The sequence below is a fragment of the Gracilinanus agilis genome, chromosome 5 (genome assembly GCF_016433145.1).
Source record: "Gracilinanus agilis isolate LMUSP501 chromosome 5, AgileGrace, whole genome shotgun sequence".
Lineage (NCBI taxonomy): Eukaryota > Metazoa > Chordata > Mammalia > Didelphimorphia > Didelphidae > Gracilinanus > Gracilinanus agilis.
This window is the reverse complement of record NC_058134.1, coordinates 309,898,034-309,916,428: the sequence shown is the minus strand read 5'-3', so window position 1 is coordinate 309,916,428 and position 18,395 is coordinate 309,898,034. Positions and strand designations below refer to the sequence as shown.

General features: G+C 59.8%; 1 protein-coding gene across 1 annotated transcript; it reads right to left on the bottom strand.

Annotated features, from left to right (window-relative positions):
• Positions 1-8,257: 8,257 nt before the first annotated feature.
• Positions 8,258-16,270, bottom strand: CHADL (chondroadherin like). The gene is made up of 6 exons (XM_044677295.1): positions 15,956-16,270; positions 12,636-14,303; positions 10,934-11,100; positions 10,533-10,734; positions 9,725-10,414; positions 8,258-8,948 (listed from the first exon to the last, which is right to left on the bottom strand). The coding sequence occupies exons 1-5, from the start codon at positions 16,253-16,255 to the stop codon at positions 10,370-10,372; spliced, it is 2,382 nt and encodes a 793-aa protein (XP_044533230.1). The 5' UTR covers positions 16,256-16,270; the 3' UTR covers positions 8,258-8,948; positions 9,725-10,369.
• Positions 16,271-18,395: the final 2,125 nt, after the last annotated feature.

Here is an 18,395-nt window from a genome sequence, read left to right as displayed (position 1 = left end):
TTGCTCCCTGCCGCGCCGCTCGTTCCCGGGTGCCGGGCTCGCCCCGTCCTCTGGAGTCTCGGTCAGAACGGGGAGTCCTTCAGAATCCTTCGTCTTTATGCCGTTGCTTTTACCCTGATCCGCTTCTCCAGCTCGGACCCGGCCCAGATGGCCCAAACGTAGGCCGAGCGCCCGGTTCCCTGCGCACGCCCGCGGGTGCTTCCGGGACCCAGCCCAGGCCTGGTCTAGTCTGTGGTGAGCCTGCGTCCAGTTTAGCGTTGGCTCAGCCCCTTCCCATTTGCCTTTTAAGTTCCTTCCCAGCTTCGAAGGCTTTATGGTAAGCCGGGGAGAGCCGAGTTCAAGTCCCACCTGCAACAGCTCCCGTCTCCACCACCCTGGACAAGTGAGTCGTTCATTCTAAAAGACGAAAAGGCAGAGAAGACGCCCACGTTCACTGTGCCGCTGAGATCACGGGGGCGAGTCCTGACCCACATGCACGGGGCGTCCCAGGAGGGATTCTGCCGTCCTGCATGAAGCCCAAAGTGAAAAGACCAGGGACGGCCGCTCTGGGCAGAGCCGGGAGCCTCGGCTCCCTCCACACGTCTGACTCCTCTGAAATCCAAATGGGCCCCTCGGCAGCCGCTTCCCCCAAGGCCGCCGTTCCTCGTGGAACCCTCATGGGGAGCCTCCTCCGCCTGCGGATCGCTCCACGGACGTCCTCCCATTTGGCCCTCGCGCCGGCCCCCAGGCCGGCTGCTGCCGTCCCCGCTTTGCAGACAAGGAAACCCCCCCAGAGAGGCCAGCAGGGCCCTTCGGACTCTGCACAAGAATGAAGAGGCCGCTCTGGCCGCTCTCTTTTCCCGGCGTCCTCGCCACGTCACAGCACTCCGGCCGCCCCCACGACACCACAGACGTGGGAGGACCAGCCGCGGCACGGATGTCCGTCTGGCCTTTCCTTTTCCAGTGTCCAGCCAGCCTCTACCCACGTGGCCACTCCTGGATCCCAGGAGGCCAACAGAGGGGTATCCCCAGGCGGGAGCTTCGCATCTTTGGGGACGTGGGCGGGGGGGCTCTTCCTCCCAGGGAAGGGAAAGAGCTCGCCTGACCTCATTTCAGAAGAGCAGCTCCCAAGCTCGGCGTCCCGGAGGGCTCAGAGGGACTGGAATGATTTCAGAACCATCCGCAGGCGTTTCCGTTTCTGACACGCAAACATGGAGAAGCTGAGCACACGGCCAGGAGCTCTCCGGGGGTCTGGCTCCAAGCACGGACAGGGACGGGGCTCTGCGGCAAAGGATGGCCGCCATGCCGGGCTCCAAAGAGCTTCTGGAAGGAGAAGGGGCCGCGTTTATTCCGTAGTCGCACGTCCTCCTGACGGCTGGAAACAGGGAGCCCGAAGGCTGGGCCTCGCCTCGCTCAGGCCCGTTTGGTCTCACGTTCAGAAGCAGCCATCTGAGACTGGGCAGTCCAACGGTGGCACCAGTCGTGGTGCAGGCGCCCGGGTGGGGTTGGAGGGTGGCAGGGCCGGGAGGGACCTGGGAGTTCGCCTGGGCCAGCCCGTCGTTTCACAGAGGAGCAAACGGAGGCTCCCGTGGGAGGTGGCATGGTGTGTCCGCCGAGCTGGAACCTGGCTCTGCCCTTTGCTCTCTGAGAACCCCGGAAGGACCCGTCCATTCGCTGAACTTCGACTTCTGCTTTTATAGCACGAGGAAGCGGGACGAGCCCGACGCTCCCCTCTGACTGCAGCTTCTTCTGCAGGGGAATGAGACTGGCCTTGTGAGTCCCGATTGTCCGCGCCCTTCCCAGCAACGATGCTAGTGATGGCTTATTCTTGTAATATGTACTATGACATATAATAAATCACGTAATATGAGCAAGAGATGGAAACCTGGAGGACAGGAAGGAGGAGCCGCCGCAGGGAGAGCCTCCCGACTCGGAGGGGTGGCTGGATGGGACGAATCCTGGATGGGACGAACTCTGCACTCTAAACCATCCCATGAAAAGACGGCTGGGCAGGAAGTAGCAAAAACAACAACGACCCCCCAGGACTTGAGGGACAATGAGGGTCCCGGGAGGGTGTGCTGGCTCTAGGCTCCCCCCGCTCCATTTGTCTCTTTTGGGGGGGGGTTACCTTTTTTTGCATGTCACATAATGTAATAAATAACACGGCAACGATGTGCTTACAGGTGATTTGTGAACAATATATAAGCCGTGTGCTTAGCCAAGAGAAGCAATTCTCGTGTGCGTTACATCCGCGGTCTGGGGCTCCATGTTTCTCCGCCGCGCATGGTACGGTGTGGCCGTCTCTGTGTCTGCTGTTCTGGGGTTCTGCTCACTTCACTCTGCATCAGTTCCTGAAGGAGGGTCCTGGCGGGGCTTCTGTGATCTTCTCATTGATTGTGCGCTCGGGAGGGTCTCTGGAGGTGGGATGTCGTGGCGAAATGAAGTGAAAACGAGCCAGAGTGCCAGTGGAATTGCAGCGGCCGGTCTCTCTTGCCATCTGCTGGTTTCTATTTTTATACCCTTTTTTCTTCATGCTCTCAGACAGTTTTGATTTTCTCATACATTCGAAATCACATATTAACTTTTGAAACTTCCTGTGACTGGCCTTTACTAATTATCCTGCTGTGATTAAACAAAGAAGCTTGTCAAGAATTATTCATTACAGGATGGCTTAGTTGGAACTTATTCTTTCCGGCATTCCGTAAGGTACAAGAACATCAGTTCCTAGCTAAGCATAATAGTTGATTATTTTTTAACTAATTAAGTCATGCATATTCTTACTGTATGCTATTCATGCCTGTCATTAATCAAGGAGATAGTTATGGTCGTTGATTACACCAAATAAGATACACTAATATCCGTCTGGTCCAGATTTTGTTCCCATGCTGTTCTTTCATTTTTCACTATTTTTTTAAGAAGTATGTTTGCTGTTCTTTCTGCTACAGGGTCGATAAGAAGGCAGTTCTGGAAGGGTGATTCTGGGCTGATTTGTCATTCTCCTGTTTTCCTTGTGTTTCACCTTTCCTTGGTCTGTGGGAGTTTGCTGGGGAATTTAGAAACTTGCATTCACTCACTAACTGCTGGCTTGTTATGGGGATGACGCCAGGGGAAGTTTCTGTACTATGGGGGTTTGTTTGGGGCTAGTGTATAGTCTGTGACTGGGGTTGTTCTTGCCATGAGCCTGTATTGTTTTTCCGTGCCTCCCTGGGGCTGAATAAGGATACTGATTGCAACAGTTTCAATGCAAGTGAATGTCACTGTAAAAAGAGCCACATAGGAAAACCGAGTGTGGAATTTCCATCCTCCTGACAAGCTGCCGCGCGGGATTGTCAGAGCTGGTGAGTAGCTGTGCTAAACGTCAGGGCTTTGATGGCTTCCTGCACATGAGAGTGTCCCATCAGGAGCATCCACCACAGCTTGTTCCGCCATTCCCCAACTGATGGACACCCCTTCAGTCTCCAGTCCTTCGCTGCCACAAAAAGGGCTGCTGGAAATAGCTTAGAAAGATCTGAGGGCTTTTCAGACGAAGGCCTGAGAGCAGGGAATGCTGGCGTGTGGGAGGACGAATGGTGACTAGAATAACCTGAGCTCCCTGGATTCCGGGAAAGGCCTGCCCAGGAAGCTGGGAACTGAGCCTCAGAGAGGAGCAGGCCCAGGGAGCCCCGCTGTCCCCTCAGCCAACAGAAATCCAGGGGCCCGTGGGAGCAGCATGAGGATCCCAGAGAAAGCGGTGAGATACTGGGACCCTGCAGGGCCAGAAGCATGAGCAGATTTCTCTGTGCATGTTCCCTTACTCCCAGTAGTGGGCCTTGATTTGTGCCCATTCCCTCCACAGGTGCCCTGTCCTTTTTTTCTTTTTTTAACTCTTCCCTTTTGTCTTAGGGTCAATACTGTGTATTGGTTCCAAGGCATAAGAGCCGTGAGGGTTAGGTGATGAGGGTTAAGTGACTTGTCCAGGATCACACCATTGGGAAGTGTCTGAGGTCACATTTGAACCCAGGGCCTCACTTCTCCAGTCCTGGCTCTCTGTCCGCTGAGCCACCTCACTACCCTATTGTCCATTGTTCTTTACATCTCAGTGAAAAGTCTTTGCTTTGAGCTAACTGTCTACTAATACAGGTCCTAGTGCAGCATTGGCAAAATATTGGCACGTGTGCCCAGGCGGCACAGGGAGCTGCTTCCAGCCCCTGAGGACATTTTTGGCATGATCCGCCCCTCCCTCCACTCTCTGGGGTAATGCAGGGGGCTTATGGGCAGCTCCAAGTTGCGCTTTGGGCATGTGAACTCGAAAGCCTTTGCCCATGCTGCCCTAGCGGGATCGCTCCAGAGCTGTATTTGAAGTGTGTAGATCCAGAGGGAGCCTCTGAAGCCGGGGGAAGAAGAGCAGCCCCCACGTGGCCCGGACAGTTAGCCCGAGAAGGGGTGCTCCAGGTAAAGTCCATCTAACCTGCCCCCCACACTCAGTTATGGTCAGGAAGGGGCATGCCTGGCTTTTTGTGCAGTTGGACCCAGGGCAGGAAGGCCAGAGTGGTCCAGAGGCTCCCTGACTCCTGGGGGCTGGAGCCCGCTGCAGGGCTTTCCTGCCCTGTCAGTGAACAGTCTGAAGTGCCAGGACCCAGCTGAAGTGCTGGGGCTACAAAGGAACACGAAAGGCGTCCTGCCCTGAGCGAGGCGGAGGAGAGGAAGGACTCGCACTCACGCTTCCTCTTTCCCTTCCCTGACATTCTACAGGGTAGAAGCTGGTTCCCACAGCTCCTGAGGGCCTGTCTTTAGGGGCACCCCTTGCTCTTAGAGCAGTCCCATAGGCATAGCTTGGGAGTACACAGGACCTGGAGCAGAGTTCAAATCCTGCATCTGGCACTTGTTAGCTGTGTGACCCTGAGCATGTCAGCTAAACTCTCTGGGCCTCAGTTTCCTCACCTATAAAATGGAGGGGGGGTGTGTGCAAGAATAGCACCTAGTCTCCAACGTGGCTGTGAGGATCAGATCAAATGAGGCAATATTTGTGAAGTGTTTTGTAAAACCTCAAAGGGCTGCAAAAAGGAGACTGCTGGGAGCAGTAAATGCTTAATAAAACCTCTTCTCCACCCACTTTAACTGTCTCTGTCAGCCCCTCTCCTTTGGACTGTTTTTGTTGCTGTCTCTGCCCGTCTCCCCTTTCATTCTGCCTTTGTCTATCTCTATCCACCTTTGATGGTCTCTGCCTCAGTCTCTGTCCCTCTCTCCCTCTGATCTCTGCCTTTGTCTCCCTCTCTGTCTCTGTTGTCTCAGTTCCTCTTTGACTCCATCTTTGCCTCTGATTGTCTTCTGTGCTTTCAAACTGAGTTCTCGGTCCGCCCCCCCCCCCCAACCAATCCATCCAGGCCCGTGGGGTGAAGCGGGCCCCACTGTAGGACACATTGTCTATTTCAGGGCCTTTACTGGGGAAAAGTGACACGAAATCGTCTTTCCAGTCATCACAAGAAGAGCCAACTCTCCGGGCAGCGCCTTGTTCATAGTCCGGCTCTGGGGGAAATTCCATGGTGGGGTGGTGGCAGAGCAGCAAGACATTCTGGTGCCAAAAGGCTCCTGGAAAATCCTCTGAGGAGCTTCTCCTAGGGAGACGTGGGAGGGAGGGCGGCACAGCTACCCAGGCGGCCTGGCATTTTTTTTTAATGATTTGGAAATTGTTATTTAATTAATTTAGAACAGTTTTTTATGGTTACATGATTCATGTTCTTCCCCTCCCTCCCATAGCTGATGCATCCCACTGGGCTTTACATGTCATCGATCAAGACCTATTTCCATATTATTGATATTTGCACTGGGGTGGTCGTTTAGAGTCTGCATCCCCAATCATGTCCCCATCAGCCCATGTGATCAAGCAGTTGTTTTTCTTCTGTGTTTCTCCTCCCACAGTTCTTCCTCTGGATGTGGATAATATTCTTTCTCATAAATCCCTCAGCCTTGCTCTGGATCCTTGCACTGCTGTTAGTACAGAAGTCCATTACATTCAGTTTTACCACAGTCTATGGGTCTCTGTGTACAACGTTCTCCTGGTTCTGCTCCTTTCACTCTGCATCACTTCCCGGAGGTCTTTCCAGTTCACGTGGAATTCCTCCAGTTCTTTATTCCTTTCAGCACAATAGTATTCCATCACCAACAGATACCACAGTGTGTTCAGCCATTCCCCAATTGAGGGACACCCCCTCATTTTCCAATTTTTTGCCACCACAAAGTGCATGGCTATAAATATTTTTGTACACCTATTTTTCCCATTATCTCTTTGGGGTGCAAACCCAGCGGTGGTATGGCTGGATCAAAACTGCCTGGCATTTCTGCCAACAATACAATGACTATTCTTCTTTCTCCACTGTGAAGTCAGTTCTAAGGGCAAAAGGGTAGCTGGGATGCCTTTTTTAGGCCATTTTAAACTCTGTTTCCTAGTGAGACAAGTGGCAATAGGCGTATTCCTGAGGAGGCAGCTGGGTATAGTGATTAGAGCACTGGCCTTGGAGTCAGGCAGACCTGAGTTCAAATCTAGCCCAAATCCTTAAGGAATGTATAACCGTAGACATGTCATTTGATGTCTCTCAGCCTCAGTTTCCTCGTCTGTCAGACTGGGAGAACAGGACCACCCCCTCGCAGGGTTGTTGTCAGAACCAAAAGAAGACAGCTCGTGGACTTTGCAAACCTTAAGGCACCTGAGAAATCCGTTGTCGTTGTTGTTCTGGACCTGCCTTCTCTTCAAGGACAGGAAGAAGCTCCAACATCTCAGATGGCCAGGGATGTCTTTGGTTGGAGGTGGGAAGGGGGATGGGAACAGCAGGATCAAGCCTGCTCGGAGCTAGCACTCTCTTCTCCACAGCTTCTTGGCATCTCCTTTGAAGGCTGGCCAATGAGTGTGACCAGTGGGCCAGAGAGTGGTCGGAAAGTCACTCGACGTCTGGGGGTGGGGCGAGCTGATTGACTCCCAGCTCCAACTCCCTTGCCTCCTCCAAGCCCCGGACCCTCCATGGCTTCAGACCAAGAATACAAGGGAATGGGCCAGCTCCTCCACCATGTGAAAGCCCCCAGGCAGAAAACGAGACAAGTCCATATATTTCCCTGGTAGAAACAAGTGAGGGGCCTTGAGTGATCAGGTGGGGCTGATCCAAACACTGGATCCAATCGAATCCTTCAGGTCCACCATGGAAAGGACCAAAGGCCCTTCTGGCCAAGATGGCTGCCGACTCGGTAGCTCCCATAAAACGCCGAGACATGCAGCACTCAATAATGATCAAGAATCCAGTGTGAGAATGCAGTAAGAGGCAATTCCCAGCCCCAAACAGCCCCCCAAATTAGCAGAAGCCCCCAGGCAACAGGAAAGGCACCGACAAGCATGCTGCCAGCGCTCTGGGGCTCCAGAGAGGGACCAGAGCCACGCAGGGGTAACTCGTCCTGCCAATCTGCAGAGAACCTACAGCACGAAGCAGCAAACCTTTGAGAGTCCAGAGAAACTGCAAAGGCACTTGGAAGGGCCTGCAGGACGCTGAGGTGCTAACATCCTAACAAGAGCAGAAGGAATGAGCCCCTTTGCGGAGCTCCGATGTCTTTCAAGGGCATCCGGGGGGCGGGAAGAGAAGATCTGCGGGTGCATCGATTCCCGTCTGGGGCTTGGAAGAGAGGAATGAAGGGGAGGCGAGAGGGAGTATGCTAGCGTGGCAAAGGGGAAGGGCTGACATTTCTATTTCCCCCAATTAGAGTGGGCGAGAAGAAGAGAATCCAAGCATGGAGGAAGGGGCAGGAACCAGGTTTAAACTTCCTTTTTCTCTGAACCAGTTTGTCGTAGCAATACATCAACTTCAACAGGAAAAAGCAGGGTTGGGGGTGGCCCTAAGAGGGAAGAGTCAGTCACAAGCAAAACCAACTTCCTGTTTCTTCAGCTGGACTATGGGAGGGAGCCCGGCAGCCGAGGAATGACTGAGCAGATTGTCTGGGACCATGACGGCATCTTTTTTTTTTTAAACCCTTAACTTCTGTGTATTAGTTCCTTGGTGGAAGAGTGATAAGGGTGGGCAGTGGGGGTCAAGTGACTTGCCCAGGGTCACACAGCTAGGAAGTGTCTGAGGCCGGATTTGAACCTAGGATCTCCCGTCTCTAGGCCTGACTCTCACTCCACTGAGCTACCCAGCTGCCCCTTCCATGACAGCATCTTGCTGCCCCATCGGACACGAGCCACGAGAATCCTGGGAGCAGGAACGGATGCAGAACCAGGAGAACACGTGATACCAACGACTTGGAAAGGCTTCAGAACTCTGATCACAGCAACGAGCAGCCAGGATGGACTCATGAGGAAGCACGTTCGCTTCCTCTCCCAGAGCTCCTGGAGCCTGAGCCCAGGAAAGAGGCACCTTTGCACCCCACGGCCCCTGAGGGCATTCCTTGGACTGCCTTTATTTTTATTTCTCGCAGGCTCTTTCCAGGGCGTGAGGAAGGTTGGCTTGGCAGGAAGGAGGGTAACAAGTGTGACGCCGAGAATAAAGGCTGCGGGTGCGTTCTAAAGGGCCCAGGAGGGCAGAGAAGGGAGGGGGGAAGGGAGTGCTGAGCAGCAGGAAAGCCCTGAAGGGAACCCAGAGATTCAGCGTGAAGAGCCTGAGCTTTATGGCCTCCTGCGCAATCCTCTTCTTGGCTTCTGCTGTAAACGTTCTTCCTGGGGGGGGCTTTAAGTGCAGAATAAAAAAAGAGAAAAAAGGAAGTCCCCTCCCGGGCCCCCCAAGCTTCGAAAAGAGAAATGAGGCCAAAGCTCTGCTGGCTGGCATTTTATTTAGCGAGAACAGGAGATCGGCCTAGGCGAAGCGAGCATTCCCCACGGCTGCCGAGGCCCGAGGCCAGCTCCCGTCCCGCCGAGCGGCCCCTCTCAGAGGGGCTGGGAAGTAGCTCAAGAGATCCAGGCAGGTCCAACAGCTCTCAGACACGCCGCTCCTTCTTCAAGGCTTTGCCTTCCCCACCTGGCCAAGCAAACAAGCGCTAGAATGACACCAGCGAACTGAGGAGAGGGTGGGATCTGTTGGGAAGTCTGAGTGGCCGCCCAGGTTTTCCTCTCCTTTCTTGGCTCTTCCACGCGCCATTGCTTAAAATGACTTGCCCAGGGTGACACCGCTAGGAAGCATCTGAGGTTGGATTGGAGCCCTCACGATTCCAAGCCCAGCACCCTGCCCGCTGTGCCATCTAGCTGCCAAGCTAGTCCTCCAGCGCCACTTCCCTACAGGAGAACATCTGCCATGGTTCTCGCCAACCGCATCTCCTAATCTTGTACCATCTCTATCTGCACCCTCCGAGGTGGGCACCCTCTGAAGTGGGCACTCTCCGAGGTGGGCACCCTCCGAGGTGGGCACCCTCCAAAGTGGGCACTCTCCGAGGTGGGCACCCTCCGAGGTGGGCACTCTCCGAGGTGGGCACCCTCCGAGGTGGGCACCCTCCGAAGTGGGCACTCTCCGAGGTGGGCACCCTCCGAGGTGGGCACTCTCCAAGGGCTGACCCTGTCTCCCCCTCGAGGAATCTGGCCCACGGCCCACGGCTCTCAGCTCTTCCCTGGGAGGTGTTATAACTAAAAGTGAGGAGGGCCGAGATCAAAAGGGAGAATAGTGTTATAGAGACAAACTGACCCCGCGCCTGGGAGAAACCTATTCCAACCTCACCTCCGCCATTTGCCTTCCTCTCTCCACGCTCAGGGAGCTAAAGAGGAGGTTCCAAGTCACTCCCCCCATTTAAAGCCGTCCCTCACCTTGAAGACGCCATCCAAAACAGGAAAGCCGCTGGGCCCCGGGAAATGAGGGTCCAAGTGTCCCGAGTGATTTTAAATGACGCGGAGGCCGAGCACAATGAGGCGAATCCCTCTTGGCTTCCCTCTTTTCCAGGATAAACACGGCGAGGGTTTTTCCAACAAATCCTGCTGCTGGCACAGTTTAAATTCTCTAGACTGCCAGGCTGCCAGAGCCCCTCTCCTGCGGCGCCCAGAAGGAAACACGACACCTCGCCCTGCGCCACACGTGCTCCCTTCCTGATTACCTCGTGTGTGACCGCCCGCTCCGGGGGGCGGGCACGGCGCCGCCATCCTTTAGCCTGCCAGGGCTTGGCGCCTGCTGACAGGAGGACTAGCCTAGAATAATGATTCTAGAAAACTTCGTGCCTGGCCTTTGGATGTGGTAGCTAGAGGGCGAGGCAGGAAGACCCAAGTCCAATCCTGCCCCCAACACTTACCAGTTGTATGACCCTGGGCAAGTCACTTAACTTGTGTCTGTCTCGGTTTCGTCAGCTGTAAAATGGGGAATGCTAACAGTGGCTACTCATGGGGCGAGGGTCAAACGAGACACGTTTCTGGAGTGCTCGTAAGCTTCGGAGCACTCCGGGAACACGAGGGGTCGCTACTCTAGGTCCGTGCGGTCACTCGGTCCGGGCTTCTGTGGGCCTTGCACTGAACAAGGAGGGAGGCAAAAGTGAGCGGACGGAGGAGCGCGCGGTGGCGGCGCCTCGACCCCTTTGCCTCCCCCAAGCCACAGCAGCTCCGGCGGGGGGACGTCTCCGTCACTGACCTTGGCTGCTCCCGACCGCCTCCTGTAGCCTCTGCTTTTCCCGGCATGGCGCCCCGCATGGGACGGATCCCCTCCGCCCTTCTGGGTCCCCCAGCCTGGGCAGGCCTCAAAGGCAGCCGTGGCGGCCCTCACCTTCTGGCCCCAGACGCTGGCCGGGAGCTCGCAGGTGGCGCCCACACGCAGATTCAGGTCGGTGAGCCACCTAGGAAGGGAGGGAGGACGGAGAGCCCGCTGGACACGGCGCCTCCGTTCTGCTCCCTGCCGGGGATCTTGGGGCCTCGGCTGGGGGAGCGCATCGGAGGGAGGGAGGCCTCGGGCCTATGCTTTGGGCTCAGCCTCCGAGCCACACTGGGGAGCCCCGTGGCACCCACCCCTGGGAGAGCTCGGGCAGGGCCCCCCACCTGTGCAGGGGGAGGAGCCGGCAGTCACAGAGGAAGGGGTTGCCCCCGAGGGTGATGAGCTCCAGCCGGCTGAAGCCATCCATGGCCGGCAACGTCTGCAGCCGATTTTTGTCCAGGAACAAAGTCCGGAGCTCGCGGCCCAGACCAGCAAAGGCCCCCGGAGAAACCTGGAGAGGAGGCAAAGGTGAGGCCGAGGGAGAGAGTCGGGGAGCCGGCGAGGGAAGCCGCGTCCCGTGCAAAAGGACCCCAGAGGGGCGGCGGAGCGGCTTCGTCCTGAAAGGAGAAGCGGAAGCTTTTTTCGTTTTGCTCCCACCCTTCCCTTCTGCCTTAGACTCAATGCTAAGGGTCGGTTCCACGGCAGGAGAGAGGGGAGGGCTGGGCAGTGCCCAGGGTCACTTGGCCAGGAAGCGTCTGTCTGAGGCCAAATCTGAACCCAGGCCCTCCCGTCTCTCTATCCACTGGGCCGCCCAGCCGCCCTGGAGCTGTGCTCACTTTCTGTTCGCGGAACACGAGGAACTTGCCGCAAGCCTCAAAGCCAGCTTTTCTAGCGCCCCTTCCTGCTCCTTTTGGTCGGTCGCCGTCTTCACCGGCCTCTGCGGCGAGGGGGTCCCCTTGGCCACCCCCACACCCTTCTTCTTGTCAGAGCCAAGCCCTTTCCCTCGCCCAGCCCTCAGCCCAGTGCCTGGCACAAAGGAAGGGCTCCCCGAGCGACTGCCTGGATGCCGGCTCTATCACCTGCTTTCTCTTGGCTGCTTCTCCACTTTCCTTCAAGCGTGCCCCAGGGTGCTCCTCTCCCCTAAAGACTCTTCCTGGGGGCAGCCGGGTGGCCTCAGGGGTCTAGAGACGGGAGGTCCCTGGTTCCTCGCTGTGTGACCCTGGGCAAGTCACTTGACCCCACTGGCTGGTCCTTAAGCTCTTCTGCCTTGGGACTGAGGCACGGAGAAGGTCCCCTTACGCTGCAGGTCTCCTCCTCATCTGCCCAACTCCAAGGAAAGCCTCTGTCCGTCCGCTCGCCCCCCCCAAAGCCTGGGGCCGTTCCTGCGGCTCTGCCTTTGGAGCTCCCTCATCTCTCCGTCTTGGGGTCTGCTGGCCTTCCTCAGGCCTCCTCCTCCTCCTCCTCCTCCTCGACCTCTCAGCGGCAATGACCCCCCCCCCGGGTTTCTGTGTGCCGTTAAGCTCCCCTGATTGGTCTGTTGCTAGGATTTCCCCCTCCAGCCTGCCGGCCGTCCCCACAAGGCAATCCGAGGGCTCCCTCCCAGCTGGCTCTCGGCCCCGAGCCTGGCTCTCCCCACGTCTCCCGCCTCAGGCCCCCACACGGCACTCGGGCCCAACACCGGCTTCTGGGGGCAGCTTTCCCAAGTGTCCCCTCTTCTGCCTGACCTCGAACCCCTTCGGGTGTGTTTGGAAGAGGGACGGCAGGGCTGGGAGGGAGCCCAGGACGGGGGACGCCCTAGCTGGAAAGGGCCCGAGAACGGGGAATGCCACGTGAGCTGGGAGAAGCACAGTAAGGGCCAGGCAACGGGGGTTACGTGTCTTGCCCAGGGCCATGGCGCTTTAGGTGAGGCCAGATTTGAACCCAGGCCCTCCCGTCTCCAGGCCTCCTCTCTGAGCCCCTCGGTGCCCCTGCTGAGGAAGCTGAGGGTGGCGCAGGCGGCATTGGTATTGCTCTCTTCGCGCAGGGCCGGGGCTGCCCCTCACCCACCTTGCGCAGCCCGGTGCCGTTCAGGTAGAGGTGCTGCAGGGAGCCGGCCACGGGCAGGAAGGCCCCGGCCCGGAGAGCCCGCAGCGGGTTGCCGGACAGCTGCAGCTCCCTGAGGGCGGGCAGCCCCTCCAGGCCGGCCGTGGGCACCGTCTGAAGCCGATTCCCGTCCAGATGCAGCTTCTCCAGCTCCAGGGCTGGGCCGGGCGCCACGCCGGAGATGCGGTTCCCACTGAGGTAGAGGCGGCGGAGGCCCCCCGCCCCGGCCAGGTCCGCCAGGGCCAGCTGCCGCACGGCGTTGCGCTCCAGGTGGAGGGAGAAGAGCTCGGGCAGGACCTGCAGGGCGGCCCCCGGCAGCCTCGTGAAGCGGTTGCCGTCCAGGTACAGGTATCGGAGCCGGGGGGCGCCCCGCAGGGCGGCGCCGCTGAGCGCCGAGAGCCGGTTGGCCGAGAGGTAGAGGTAGACGAGCTGGCCCAAGCCGGCCAGGGCTCCGGGCTCCAGGCGGCCGATGCCGCAGTCCTGCAGGTGCAGGGACACGAGGCGGGCCAGGCCGGGGAAGGCGGCCCGTGGCACCGACGAGAAGTTGTTGCGTCTCAGGTCCAGGAGCCGGGTGTGCTCGGGGAACCCGGAGGGGGGCAGCCTCAGGCCTCGGTTCACACAGCTGCCGTGCTGCGAGTCGGGGGCGCAGACGCAGGGCGCCGGGCAGGGTCCGGCCGCTCCGTCCTCCTCGGGGGCCCGCGTCGGGGCCCGGCGCTCGGGGGCCTCCTCCTTCCCGGCCTGCCTCTCACAGCGAAGGTCCTCGGCCCTCAGGGACTCCAGGGCGTCCCCCTGCAGGCGCCCGGGCTCCGAGCACCGCCCGTCCGTCCGGACCCGGGCCCGGGCCACCCACTGCCGCAGGGGCCTGGCGGCACAGTCACACAGCAGCGGGTTCCCCGTCAGGTTGAGCTTCCGCAGCCGGCCCACCCCCTCGAGCGGGGGCAGCCCCCCGAGCTGGTTGCTCCGGAGGTCCAGCGAGCGGAGGCGGGGACAGCGGGCGAAGGCCCCGGCCCCCACGGCCTGCAGGGCGGCGTGGTCCAGGGACAGCTCTCGCAGGGCCGCCAGGGCCAGCCCGGCCTCCTCGCCCACGTAGGTGAGCGGGTTGTGGCCCAGCTCCAGCTGAACCAGGCCGGCGGGGCGAGACAGGGCCTCCCCGGGCAGGGCCTGCAACTCGTTGTGGTCCAGGCTGAGCCGGCGCAGGCCCGGCAGGCCGGCCAGAGCCTCGGGGGCCACGACGTTCAGGGCGTTGTGGGAGAGCCGCAGCCAGCGGGCCTGGAGCAGCCCCTGGAAGGCCATGTCGGGCAGGTAGACCAGCGAGTTGTGGGCCAGGCTGAGGAGGCCCAGAGACCCCAACTGGCCGAAGGCGCCCGGGCGGATCTCCTCTAGCCGGTTGTGCTCCAGAAGCAGCTGCCTCAGCGAGCCCAGCCCGTCCAGGGCCTCCTGGTAGAGCACCGAGAGCCGGTTGGAGGCCAGGTTGAGGTAGAGCAGTCGGCCCAGGCCTCGGAAGGCCCCTTCTTCGACCCGCTCCAGCTGGCAGTGCCTCAGGTCCAGGTGAGTGAGGTGAGGGAGGGCCACAAAGGCCTCTGGGGGCAGCATCTTGAGCGCGTTGCCCTGGAGGTCCAGCCTCTGCGTCATCTGGGAAAGAAAGACAGGACGGCACGAGCTCGCCTTCCTCCGCCGCCTTCGGGCCTTCTCGCACTCAGATCGCCACCTCGAGGAGTCTGGAAAGGCTTTTCTCTCCAGGCCTCCTCGGACCTCGCCAGACACACTGCGGATCCCCAGCTTCCCCTCACTTCCTGTGGAATATGATTTTACACACAGACATAGTTAGACAGACACACAGACACACACGCACAGAACCCAAAACTTCCTGACTTGGAACGTTGCGCCCTAGAAATGGCAGCTTCCTTGCTGTGTGGCTTTGGGGCTGGGCAGGCGGGCAGACCGTCCTGAGAAGGCCTCCGGCCACTCTAGAAGCGGAGCCGTCCTGCCCCTACGGCTGCCTAACGGCTGGCTCTGGGGGTCCCGATGGCACGGCCTCCCCCTCCCCACCTCGGCTTTGAGACCACCAGTTGGCTCCCCACTTCTCCTTCGGAGGTGCAGACGGCGGGGGGGGGGGGCTGCCCTGGTTTGTAGGTGTCGGGGAGGGACCCCTCGGGCTGCGCTCGTCTCCTTCCCTCTGGTGCCCGCTTCCTGCTTTCTTCGGCGTCTCCAGGGCAGCCTCGTGGCCTCCCCGATGGAGGCCTCCCTTCAACCCGACCACCCACATCGCCTTAGTTTGGGCACCGCCAGGCTCGTCTCACTTTTCTGTAAGGACTGTTTCGAGGCCGAAGTTCCCGAGCTCGTCCCTGCTGTCTTCAGGCGAATCGGAGGTCCTGGATCGCCCTCTGTGTGGACGGAGGCCCGTCCTCCTTCCCAGAGCCTTTCTCTCGCTTCAGGGGCCAGACGAGCGTCCGGAGCCGCTCGGAGCCAGAAGTCCGAAGCCCAGAACCTCTCCTCTCCGTGCCCGTCAGGGCCCGTCTCAGAGAGCCGCTGGGCAGGCGACACTCGGGGAGCTGTTACAGAAAGTCCGCGGCCCAAGTGGACGTATTCTGATCTGGTGTGCCTTCTGGCTCCTGGGAGCTGCCCATCGCCTCGGCCCATCTTCGCCTCTCAGGGCAGCCCCCACTTGTCCCTCCTCCCAAGGTGGGGAGCTCAGCAACCCCCAGCCTTAAATCTGGCTGGGAACGTTCCTGGCCCGGATGGCTGGGGGCCCGGCAAGGGTGCAGGGGAGCGGGGCCGTCTGCCAATGCCAGGTCCGGGGCCTCACGGACAAAGACCTGCAACAGGGGGCGGCTTCTCCCGGGCCATCTGTGGTCCGAGGAAGCAGCTGGACACCGAGGTCAAGTGACCGCTGCCGGCATCGGGCCAGCTGCCATGAGACGGAGACTTAAGCCAGCCTTCCTTCCTGAGCCTCGCCGTCACGGCCCGGCCTCATCCTGCCCTCGGTGTAACCGCAGACGGCCGGCGCCACCTTAGCTGGCTCTGTGAGATCCTGCAGCCCACTGAAGCCTCCAGATCGTTTTCATTTGAGCACCCCACACTTAAGCCCCCAACAAACCCTTACTGTGTCTTGGTTCCAAGGGACCGCCCGGCTCTCAGTGCCCTGAGCCCGCCAGCCGCCCCGCAGGAACCGCCTCGGCCTGCTCCACCGGCCAGCGTTGAGGCACGAATTCACGGAGGAGGGCCTGCACTCGTCCCCCAGCTCCGAAGCTCCGGAGCCCCCACCCGCCCCTGCCCTGGCCCACCTGTGGGATGCCGGCTGGCACCTCCGGGAGGTTCTGGCTCCGGCACGAGACGTGCCTCCTGGCGTTGTCGCAGACGCAGACGCGGGGGCAGCGCCCGGCCAGTCCTCTCCAAGCCAGGACCAGCAGCACGGGGAGGCCGAGAGGATGCCACATGGCGGGGCAGAGCTTGGGGCGACAGAGAGGTTGGAGCTGATGGCTTGGGGCAGGGCCTCGGATGTGGCCTTGCTGGATCAGGGCTCCCCCGTCTGACCAGAGGTGGAGCGAGGACCCCGGGAGATCTCTGGCAGCTTTTCTTTCCATCCTTTCCCACCCTGGCCCAGCAGCTTCCCTGACTCCCACCTTCCCCTCTGGGCATCCCTCTGATGTTCGCCCCAGGGGGGCAGGGGTGCCTGGCCTGGGAAATGATGGGGCAGAAGAAACAGCTCCCCCAAAGACTGTTCAAAGGCAGTCTGGGTGGTCCTGGGTAAGTCACTTAACCTACTTTGCTTCCATTTCTCCATCCCCCAGAAAAGTAGGCTCTGAGGGCCACCCAGACAGCGATAGTCCAGAAGCCCACGCAAGGAGGGGGAGCCCTTTGCCAGCCAGGTGACCGTGGCCAGGCCCCCAACCCCAAACTCCAGGGCCCTGACCTAAGCAGGAGCCGTCTGGGAGCCCGGCTGGCACCCCTGGCCCAGACCAGAGCCAGGGCCGAGCAGCTGAACGTTGCCCTGGGAAGGAGCCACCTCAGAGATCCTCCTGAGGCCCAGAGCTGGGGAGATCTGGCCAGGCAAGTGCTAAGAGCTTAGGGGCCACCCTGCTGCACCCCCATCATTCCACATAGCCAGACCCTGAGGCAGAAAGGGAAAGAGGCGCCCAAAGGACACCAGACCCCAGCAGCAGCCTGACTTTGCTCCCATTTCTCCTTCCCAGCATGAGAGCCCCGAGCTGCTCCCGAGGCCAGCCCTGCACCCCGGACACTGCTCCTTCCCGCCCTCGGCCTGCCCAGGCTCCCAAGGACTCACCGAGAAGTGTTTGCCCCGTCTGAGCTCTGGGATGTGGACGAGTGGCTGATCCAACCCTCTCTGACGGACAGAGCAGGAACCCACAAAACTCCACCTCCCGGAGGCAGACAGAAGCCCCTTCTCCCTCTACAACCCCCTCCCCATCTTGGGGCCTCCCACCTGGCATGCCCTTTCCTCCCCACTGAATGAGGGCATTGTTGGCTGGCCCAGCCCAGCCCGTGCTTCTCCCCTAAGGAGAGGGGACCAGTGGGCCAGGCGGGGAGGCTCCAAGGAAGGTGGTCAAGGAAGAGCACATTCAAGGCCTCCCTCCCTCCTGGCTGGAATTACCGACAAGACTTCCAGAGGCGCCAGATCTGGAACCTGAGCCCCTGTGGTGGAGGGCAGCCCCCCGGGAGGGGCCGATTCAGAGAGCCCCTTTGCCAGCCAGGCCCCAGGTCGCCCCACACACAAGTATGATCCCCTGAAAAATGGAAAGAATCGCATGGCCCTGGGCACGGGGCTCCAAGCTCTTTCCCCCAATGCTGTCCCTAACATGGCATGGCTGAGCAGCACCCCTTGGCGACGAGGCAGCCTTCTGCCCTGTGGTCCACCCCCTCCACATGGGATCGGTCAGCGCCCAGCCGGACATTCCCTCTGGCCTGCAGGCACACGAGCTGTGGCCCTCCCGCTTCCTTTCTTTGTGCCTCGCAGAGGGCTGCTCCACACACTCTTCTCCTGGGCACCCCTCGGTGCCGTTGGCCCGGCCCGCCCGCTGGAGAAGGCCTCAGCACCCCCAGGGGCTAAGGGAGAAGCCAGGGCTGCTGGAGCTGGCAGAGGCCTCGCACGAGCCCGGCTCCACAGCCGTCCGCCGGTCTTTCACCCCAAGAGCCATCGTGGCTTCACCAAGTCCAGTCTCACAAGAAGGGGCAGGCCATGGCGGCCAAGGGGTGCCCCTGCCAATGACCTGAGGGCCTGGCGGGGAACACCGGGCCTTTGGTCCCTCAGGCCTGTAGCACGCACCGGGCACACAGTAGGCGCTTCATGGTACCCCAGGAGACAAAGGGCCAGGGGCAAGCCTGCTCTGGTGGGCCGGGACAGCTGGTCACGTTTGTGGGATCTGGACCAAATGAATGGGCATTTCTCACGCACCTACTATGTGCCGGACACCAGGGGTACGAGCGAGCTGGCCCTGCGCTCTCAGAACTTCTTCCGAGAAAGTGACCCAAAAGGAGGAGCTCCTGTCTGAAGGGGGGGGAGCTGCCTAGGCCCAATTGGTTTCGGTTCCCACAGCAGAAACTCCCTCAGCCCATGCAGAATGCCAATTATTAAGGGAAGAGGCATAGAGTGGCTCAGTGGAAAGCCTGGAGGGAGGGAGGTCTTGGGTCCAAACACAGCCTCAGATACTTCCCTGCTGTGTGACCCTGGACAAGTCACTTTGCCCCTGGGCTTCACCAGCTCAC